The sequence below is a fragment of the Nicotiana sylvestris genome, chromosome 8 (assembly GCF_000393655.2).
Source record: "Nicotiana sylvestris chromosome 8, ASM39365v2, whole genome shotgun sequence".
Taxonomy (NCBI): domain Eukaryota; kingdom Viridiplantae; phylum Streptophyta; class Magnoliopsida; order Solanales; family Solanaceae; genus Nicotiana; species Nicotiana sylvestris.
In genome coordinates this window covers 176,451,749-176,461,139 of record NC_091064.1, presented here as the reverse complement: position 1 = coordinate 176,461,139, position 9,391 = coordinate 176,451,749, and the positions used below count along the sequence as shown (strand labels likewise).

General features: G+C 38.0%; 1 protein-coding gene across 1 annotated transcript; it reads left to right on the top strand.

Annotated features, from left to right (window-relative positions):
* Positions 1 to 5,469: 5,469 nt before the first annotated feature.
* Positions 5,470 to 8,954, top strand: LOC104222713 (ran-binding protein 1 homolog c-like). The gene is made up of 4 exons (XM_009773986.2): positions 5,470 to 5,849; positions 6,613 to 6,764; positions 6,859 to 6,984; positions 8,370 to 8,954. Exons 1-4 carry the CDS (start codon positions 5,671 to 5,673, stop codon positions 8,585 to 8,587), a joined length of 675 nt encoding a protein of 224 aa, XP_009772288.1. The 5' UTR covers positions 5,470 to 5,670; the 3' UTR covers positions 8,588 to 8,954.
* Positions 8,955 to 9,391: the final 437 nt, after the last annotated feature.

The following is a 9,391-nucleotide window of genomic DNA, read 5'->3' as shown; positions in this document are numbered from 1 at the left end:
GCCTTATATGCGATCGATGTTAAGCAAAGGAAGGAATCTTTAGGGCATGCCTTATTTAAATCTTTATAATCCACACACATTCTTAGTTTGTTTCCTTTTTAGGAACCACTACTACATTACTAACCATTTCGAGTATTTGACCTCCCAAATGAATCCTATTTTAAGGAGTTTAGTTACCTCATCATTTATGAAGGCATGCTTGATCTCGGACTGGGTTCTCCTTTTCTGCTTTACTGGATAGAACTTCGGGTCCAAGCTCAGCTTGTAAGTAGTGATCTCCGGTGGGATCCCTATCATATCGAGATGGGAACAAGCAAAACAATCCATATTAGTTATAAGAAATTGAATGAGTTTTTTCCTGAGCTTGGGAGTTAAATTCGTGCCCAGGTATACCTTTTGATCAGGTTGATTTGGTAGCATCAGAATTATCGGGAGCTATAAAGGATCGAGGAACCCTGTAATCGTCGTCTTTGTCAATCCCTTGTTTGTCTGATTGGATCAAGGCTAACATCGATGATTGCTATTTGGCTTCCTGTTTCACTTTCGACCCTGAGCCATTTGTCAATGAGAGTGTTGATATTGGAATTACTTTATCGACGACAAACATCTCCTTTGCGGCAGGTTGCTCCCTGTAAACCGTCTTTATCCCTTCTGGTGTTGGAAATTGTAATACTCGATGAAGAGTCGAGGGCATGACCCTCATATTGTGGATCCATGGTCTCCCGAACAGGGCATTGTACCTCATGTCCCCTTCGATTACATAAAAATTGGTCTCCTAGGTGGTACTGACTATGTTTACCGACAATGTTATTTCTCCCTTAGTAGTTTCGCAAGCCATGTTGAATCCATTTAGCAATCGGGCCGCAGGTACGTTCTGGTCCTGTAGACCGAGTTGCTCTATAACCCTCGATCGAATGATGTTGGCCGAGCTACCTGGATCAATTAGCACACATTTAACTCGAGTTTTATTCAAGAGTACAAAAATTACCAGTGCATCATTATGGGGTTGCATGAATCCTTCTGCATCCTCGTCGTTGAAAGATAGAGTTCCCTCTGCTATGTAATCTCAAGTTTGTTTTTCCCTTGTAGTTGTACTTTGGTGCACTTTATCATCAGACCTTGAGGAACATCGACCCCTCTGATGATCATATGGATGACATGCTGGGGCTAGTCTTGTTCATGTTCTTTATTGGAATCCTTATTTCTAAAATGATTCTTAGGTCGATCACTCAGAAATTCTCGAAGGTGACCATTGTTCAATAACTGGGTTGCCTCTTCCTACAATTGTCGGCAGTCCTCCATTATGTGGCCATGTGTGCCATGATATTTGCATATTTGGTTAGTATCCCTTTGTGTTGGGTCGATTTGTAAAGGTCGAGGCCACTTGGTATCTTTGATGCGTCCAATGGCCGATACGATGGCAGTTGCGTCCACATTAAAGTTGTACTCTGATAATCGTGGTGCCACTTTGGGTCCGATAGATCTATCGAAGCCGTTATTTCTCATGAGTCCCCGAGAGCTTTGACCTCAATCATTTCTTCTTTCATTTCGTGCAGAATTTCGCCCAAATCCACTGCTCCTACAATCTCCATTATACAGCTGATATCAATCTCTGTTCGACCTCGATTCTCGGTCAATATCCATCTTGATTTTATCGATGGGTCTAATAGGATAAACAGACCGAGAAGGAGGCCCAGGTTGATCGTCCTCGACCCTGATCTTTGATTGATACCGATTATGCACATTGGCCTAAGTAACAGCCGGGTATTCTATCAAATTCTGCTTCAACTATTGTGAAGCCTCTGAGATTCGAACATTGAGTCCTTAAGTGAAAGCTTGAACATCCCAATTATCAGCGACCAGTGGCAAGTCCATACATTCCATTTGGAATCGAGACACAAATTCTCTGAGCATTTCGTTGTCCTTTTGCCTTAGCTTGAAAAGGTTTGACTTCCTGGTTTCGACTTTGATGGCCTCAGCGTGTGCCTTTATGAAAGAATCTGCAAGCATAGCAAATAGAATTAGGTGGTAAATTATGGTACCATATCATACTCCCTTTGATAGGGTCTCCCCGAATTTCTTTAGCAAGACATATTCGATCTTGTCATCCTCTAGATCATTCCCTTTGACAGCACACGTGTAAGAGGTGACGTGCTCGTTCGGATAAGTCATTCCATTATACTTAGGAATCTCGGGCATGCGGAACTTCTTGGGGATTGGCTTTGGAGCAGCGCTCCGGGGGAAAGGTTTTTGTACGAACTTTTTGGAAACAGTCCCTTCAATATTGGCGGTGCCCCCAGGATTTGATCGACCCTGGAGTTGTAAGTTTTTGCCTTTTTGTCGTTTGCCTCAATCTTCCTTTCCCCCGACTCAATTCGCTTTATCAGTTCTTTGAGCATTTTCATGATTGCAGGATTGGTCTCCGACTCCTTCTCGTTCGATTTTCTTGAAACCGATTCGACCCTGTGTACAACTTCCTGGGACGGCTCGAGCTTGGCCCTGCTCGGTGGGTGATTTTGATTTTGGAGCGGGGCTATCACTGCCTGCTGAGCCTGCAACATTTCGAAAATCACCCATAGGCTGATCCCGCCATCTTCATCGCCTTGTGCGCTTTGAGCGGATGATCGAACATCCCCATGGACGCTGCCCTCGGGAATCGACAACCAAATTTCCGTTGATGGCCACATGTGAGCTGACGTCAATTGGATCTACAGCTGGAACTCCATCGAGGCCAATCGGAGATACATCGTTCCTTGGTGTTATGTTATCATTTTCGTTGTGATGGTCGAAATTATTGTCAACATATAGAGGCGTTGAGATTTGACATTTTAGTCCTGTAATCAAACATACTTCAATGAACAAGTGTAAAATAGAGTGTGCTACGAAAGTTTGTACGAGGTAATCACTATTATCCTTAGCCCAACGGTGGGCGCCAAACTGTTTACCATTAAAAACAGATAACAATTGAATTTATACGCAGTTTTAAGGATACGTGATATAACTTGGTACAAATTTAAGAGAATAGATTAATATTAAAATTGACGATAAAACAATAAAAGCAAACTACACAAGTTGAATTGCCTTGGCCCTTGAGTTCAGTCACCCTTGAACCAAAAGATGTTTCAACCGACTTATAAACAGAGTAACAACATAATGACAGCTAGAAAATGACGATATATTGCTTTGTATTGCGTGAATATGATGTGTCTTACAAATGATCAGACCCCCTTTATATAGTAGGGGAGTCCTACTCTTGATACAACTCTATATGAGGTAAGAAATCTCATGATTAGCTAATTAATCGGTCTCTTCTTGATATATGTCGTGATTTCTGCCGTGATATTAGATCGGTTGCAGATATTTCGACTTTTCGTTATTTGGCTCGGTAATTTTCCCTCGATCTTGCTTGGTCTCGATCTCGATCTCGATCGGTCTCTGGGTCATGAGCTCGACGATCTAATTTTGCACCATGGTTCGATATAATACGAGGTCGAACCTTAACCTATCATATTCTATTCTCGATAGTCATGCAAGGGGCGAGCCCGATTTTGACCATATACACACATAACTTTAATCCTAACGTTAAATATTCATTTGTACACTATAATTGTATGCACCATCTTCCAATCCTAATCTCATCTAATACCTACAAATGCTCAAAGCAAACTAAAATTCCGTTAGGTTTCTTGATGTAAAAAAAAGAAAGACAAAATCTCTTGATAAAATTAGATAATTAACCCAAAATGATATATCAAATAAGATTAAATTTATATTGCACTATTCAAAATATAGTTGTATTAAATATAAGCAACTGAAATATTATAAAGTCATAACGTAGTACAATTCTTTAAGTTATAAAAGGAATTCAATAAAATCTCATACTTTCACTCTTCGCTATAACCGGTGTTCTTATGTTTCACACTTTGGTTCTTAACTATATATGGTCAATATAATCATTTATTAACAAATTAAGCATGATATATTTACATATATGTCCCATTCTACAATGCAAATAAGTCTTTACATTTTGCATTAAATTTTAAGTTGAGATGTACATTTTCTTTAACTGTAATACGCCCTTTGTTAAAGAAAAGATTGTAAGGGCTACTTTGATAATTTGGATTCTCTTTGAACTTCTTCCATCAAGGGCTATCATTGGCATTGCAAAAGGTTACAAACTATTTGAACCAAAACAAAACAAAAATTATACAAACTAACGTTTCCTTATGAAGTATTTTTCAACGAGGACAACAACTTTACCCAATTCCACAAAAGTAATTGTCTCCCATATTCCCATACATAAATAAAAAAAAATCAATTGAGGGTGTGTTTGGTGTGGAGGCAGAGGCGCACAAGTTAAGTTGAGGAGTCATCCGCACCTAGAAATTTTGGCAAACACTCCATATATACTTACAAATGTCTTCAAAAAATAGTTGGATATTAGCATAGACCCTCATATTTATTGAGTGCCATGGTGCCCCACGACTGCCAAATCTTGGGTCCGCCTCTGTGTGGAGGAATACGTTTTCCACAAAATATCTTTTTATTTTCCTATGTATTGTTAGCTAAGATATTTGAAAAAATATCTTCGTATGAACTCATTTTTTTTCTATCATTTTTTTCTCGATTCGAGAAAAATAATTTTTCTATCGTTTAATTCAGGAGGGGGAAAACAACACTTCCAACCCATACTATAATCCACGTCGGCTCCGACTCAGCCCCACTCCCCGCGACTTGGCCCCCTCCCTATATCCACCAACTCCCTCATCCTCGCCGCACCTCCCCCCTCTCAACCCACCAATTCCTTCCATCACTCCCCTGCCCACCCTATGCCCCAAGACCGACCTCGACCTCCGAACCCCACCACCCACCCACCTATCCTTTTTTCCCTAGTATTTCTCTAAATTCTATATAAATATTTTTGGGATAATATTTTTTGCTTACTAACAAAATATCAAAAACTAAGGAAGATAATTATCTATTATTCATGAAAATATACCACACGTTAAGTGTGTATTTGCTGGTTATTTCTTAATTTATGAATTTAATTTTCGATCAAAAATATGATTTGACCGGGTCACTCAATATCTTTAATATTCTCAAATAACAATTCCTCGCTAAACACAATCCATTAATGCTTTTGATCTCCGTTAATCGAAACAATAAATATAGATTTAAAAGAATTAAGAGATGAATTCTATTATGTTGAACAAATTAAGTTTTACCTAAACGATTAGGTTGTAATTTGTAAAGGTAAGAAAAAAGAATACTTAAATTACACCAGAATAATTTTTCAGAAACAACCTCTTTATTTCATAAGGTAAAAGTAAGATCTGCATACATATTATCCTCTCAGACCTCACTTGTGAATTTCACCGGATTATTGTTATTGTAAATTACACAAGAATTATTTTTCTTAAAAGAAACAAATAAAGGTTGAAAAGGGGCTAAATGAGTTTAATTGAACCTAGAGGACTACCAATACAATTTCCACCACAAAAAAGCAAAAAACCAAAAAAAAGAGAGGCAAGTTCTCTTCAATCTAAAACCCTACGTCCTCCTCCATTCTTCTTCAAACCCTACCATTCCATTCACCCCGCCGTATCTTTCCACAGCAAAAAAGTTCTAAGGCACACACACAGAAGCAAAAAAACAAAATAATATCGAGTAATGGCAAGCAGTGCAGAGCCTAAATTGGAGAAGAAAGAAGTAGAAGAGGAAGTAGTAGAAGAAAACCCAAGCGCTGCTGCAGATGATGAAGACACTGGTGCTCAAGTTGCTCCAATTGTGAAGCTGCAAGAAGTTGCTGTCTCCACTGGTGAAGAAAATGAAGACGTTCTTCTTGATCTGTTAGTATCCCCTAATCTTTTATTTCACTCATTTCCCCACTTAAAGAGTATAGATTTGTTTATTATTTTTTTCCAAAAAAAAAAAACTCTAAGCTCTTCGAGATTGCATAAAATACTACTGTGTCTGAATACCAATCTAGTTGGGGTCGGCTATATGAATGGTCGCTAGTCATGTTGCTCCATTTAGACTCTTTCATTTGATTGTGATTTCAAATATTTTTTAAAATTGTTTTAAGTATAAAAAAAAGCTTTTTTGTAGAGTTATCTCGTACCTATGTTGCTGAGTGTTAGCAAATATCGGGTGGAATAGTTAAAGCATGTCACCCATTGGCGAAGCCAGAAATGTTTCCAAGGGTATTCAAATTTGAAAGAAGTAGAAAAAAAATTCCGACAAAGAGTGTTCAATATAGGTTTTATATATCTAAAATCAATATTTTACTTGTATACACATTGTAATTTTTCGGCGAAGCCATTTGCTCAAGGTGGCTTCGCCCATGATGCCACCACATGACTAAAAAATTATTTTAAGTATAATGCATAATTATATTACTACCTTTTATGCCATTTTTATGTATGTAATCTTATTCGAGAAGTTCAAGGAAAGTGAATTGAGTTTATTCTTGCCAAACCCCATTCTTAGGGAGGGATGGAGTTATACATAAAAATATGGGGACTATCCCTTTTGCGAAGCAAAAAGAGAGAATGATGGTTGTGGATGTTTGTGATTGTAATTGTGACAAAAATTTGTTTGTGGGTATTGTAGGAAGTCAAAGTTATACAGATTTGACAAGGAAGGGAATGCATGGAAAGAGAGAGGTGCCGGGACTGTGAAGCTTCTCAAGCACAAGGAAACCGGAAAGGTTAGGCTTGTCATGAGACAATCCAAGACACTGAAAATCTGCGCCAACCACTTGGGTCAGAATCTTTCTTTCTCATTTTGTTTTGTTTTTCTATTATGTGTTTGTGATTGTATTTATACTGAAGTGCTGTTTGATAATCGTTTGTGTAGTCCTTCCTGCTATGACGATTCAAGAACATGCTGGGAATGAGAAGTCTTGCGTGTGGCATGCTGCTGATTTTGCTGATGGGGAGCTAAAAGAGGAGACTTTTTGCATTCGTTTTGCTTCAATTGAGAGTGAGTACTCTGTTTATGCATCTTCTGGATTTTATTGTTCATCTTTTAGCTAAAAGATGCTTTTCGAGTAATTTGTCTTCTTTGTATTTGATGTGTGCTTACCACATGAAAGCTATGTTGCTCGGACTCTCCGAAAATGTAGCGGGATACGTGTTGGATCCTTCAAAAGTAGTGCATTTTTGAAGGATCCGACACGGGTGCGGCTACATTTTGGAGAGTCCGCGCAACATAGCACGAAAGTCCTTTGGATACAATTGTCATACGCTATTTTACGTTTTCTACGTCAAAAGGTGATTTATCAAGTGCCAGATGAAAAGTGAAATAAGTTAACACATAGATTGGGTCACCAGTTAAATCACATGCAACCTCTTTTGTAGGTGTTGAGATTGGGGAACCTCTAGTTTAGAGTGCTCTAATTTGTATTTAAGGACATTAGTAGTAATGAATTAAAATGGTTCCGAATGAAATGGATATAGAGGATTCATATTGATGAGTCCAACTAGTTTGAGTTTGATGTGTAGTAGTAGTTGTTCTGTGCTACCTCTTTTTTGTTGCAACTTCATGGAGTACATCTAGAGTGAGATTACTTATAAAAGAGTGATAAAAGAGGAGTGAGCGTAAAACCATGATTTTCTACTTTCTAGTACGAACTGACATTTGCTTAGAATGTCCAAATGTTAGGGTGCGTTATATGATAGTACCAAGAGAATTATGTCTGGTAGAGACAAATAGTTTATATCTTCTGTTATTTGGAGGTAGACTGGGATATGGTTTGAAGAGTGAAATAGCGTAAATAATCTCCAATAAAAAGAGTGAGATAGCATAATTGTGTTGACCTAAGGGATGGTGTTTGGGAATTGGTACTTTACATGTTTAGGTACTGATTAGAGTTTGCCGGAATTATGGTAATTAACATATTTAATGTGGCACACACTCCATGCGGCACTGAATTGCGCTCTTGCTAGTGCATCTTCAGGAGTCGTCTAGCTAATTTTCCCCGATGGCAGCCTAAAATTTCTGGATAGTGGGTTATGTCATACAGCAATCTTTATTCACTAATTTGATTTTGAGGTTGATGAATCAAGTATGAGAAATGAATTTCCTGAGATATTCTTGACTTGTAAAGCACAATTTCTGAGTCCATGCCGTATTATAGTGATTGCTGATTAATGGCTCCAACCTCCTTGAGTTACAGTCATTAAACTTGTTAACATTCCTTGCATGGGCTGTAAAGCTGCAAGTCATCTTAAATCAACACTGGACAACTGTCTGATATTACTCAAGATTTGTAGAGTAGAGTTATATGGGATAATTGGAGCAATTCTTCACATTACATCTGGGTGCTTCAAAACCAGAGTATAACTTTGTTTTTATCTTGTCGTCAGACTGCAAATCTTTCAAAGAAAAAGTTGAAGAAATTGCTGAATCTCAACAGACGAAATCTGAAGAAAGTGAAGGAGCTGCTGCTGCTGCTACTGAACTTATTGAAAAACTTAGTGTTGAAAGCAAAGATAAAGAAGACAAGGCTGAGGACAAAGAAACCTCTGCAGAAACAGAGGAAAAGGAAGATAAGAAGGAAGAGAATGCTGTTGAGAAGAATTAAAATGTTTATTTGTCGGTCAGGGTTTTCTTTTTGAAAGGTTTATAGTATTCATTGTTTCTGTCTGATCCTATAGATATGATAGATATAAGCAATGTGTCTTGTGGGTCTTATTTGTTGGTCTTTGTGGTGGTTTGGATTTTAATTGGGGTCTGGAGTCGAGTGCAGTTTCTTGTTTTAATGGTCTTTGCCGTCATCTTGTACTTATTTATGGTTAGTTTGAAGTTTTGGTTCACAGGGTACACCACCCAGTATAAGAGAAACATGAGTCAAAACCTTAGGTTGTACTAAGGTTATTTCGTGGTATAGTTTATGTGGTTTCTTCTTTGTTTGGAAAATGGAGAAAGGATTAGGAACTTAACTTTCCTCATTTTGGTTTTTTCAAAAGGAGAAAGTTGAAAGGTGAATTAATCATTTTTGAATGGCCTCTCTTAAACTTTGTTTCAGGAGATGAATCTGCAGGAAATTTTAACGTGGAACCAAAGGAGCGGTTTGTTTCTCTTCGTCTTAAATATGAAAGAAAACTATTCTTTTACTTTACATGTAACGACCTGGCTGGTCGTTTTGAGAGTTATAGTCTCATTCCCTATTTCTTGCTTTTATTTTGTTGTGTTCTTTAGCTATATTATGATATACCGGGTTAATTGGTTCGGGTCCGGAGTGGTTTCGGAGTGAATTGAGACACGTAGACTCTTAATTAAAAGCTTAAGTTGAAAAAGTTGATTGGATATTGACTTATGTGTAAACGACCTTGGATTTTAATTTTGATGGTTCCGTTAGCTCTCTTAGGTGACTTTGGACTTAAGA

Excerpts from the sequence above, each read along its gene's own strand:
- LOC104222713 (XM_009773986.2), top strand. The coding sequence starts at position 5,671 with ATGGCAAGCAGTGCAGAGCCTAAATTGGAGAAGAAAGAAGTAGAAGAG. Across the intron at positions 5,850-6,612 it reads GAAGACGTTCTTCTTGATCT|GAAGTCAAAGTTATACAGAT; the intron begins GTTAGTATCCCC and ends TGGGTATTGTAG. Across the intron at positions 6,765-6,858 it reads AATCTGCGCCAACCACTTGG|TCCTTCCTGCTATGACGATT; the intron begins GTCAGAATCTTT and ends TCGTTTGTGTAG.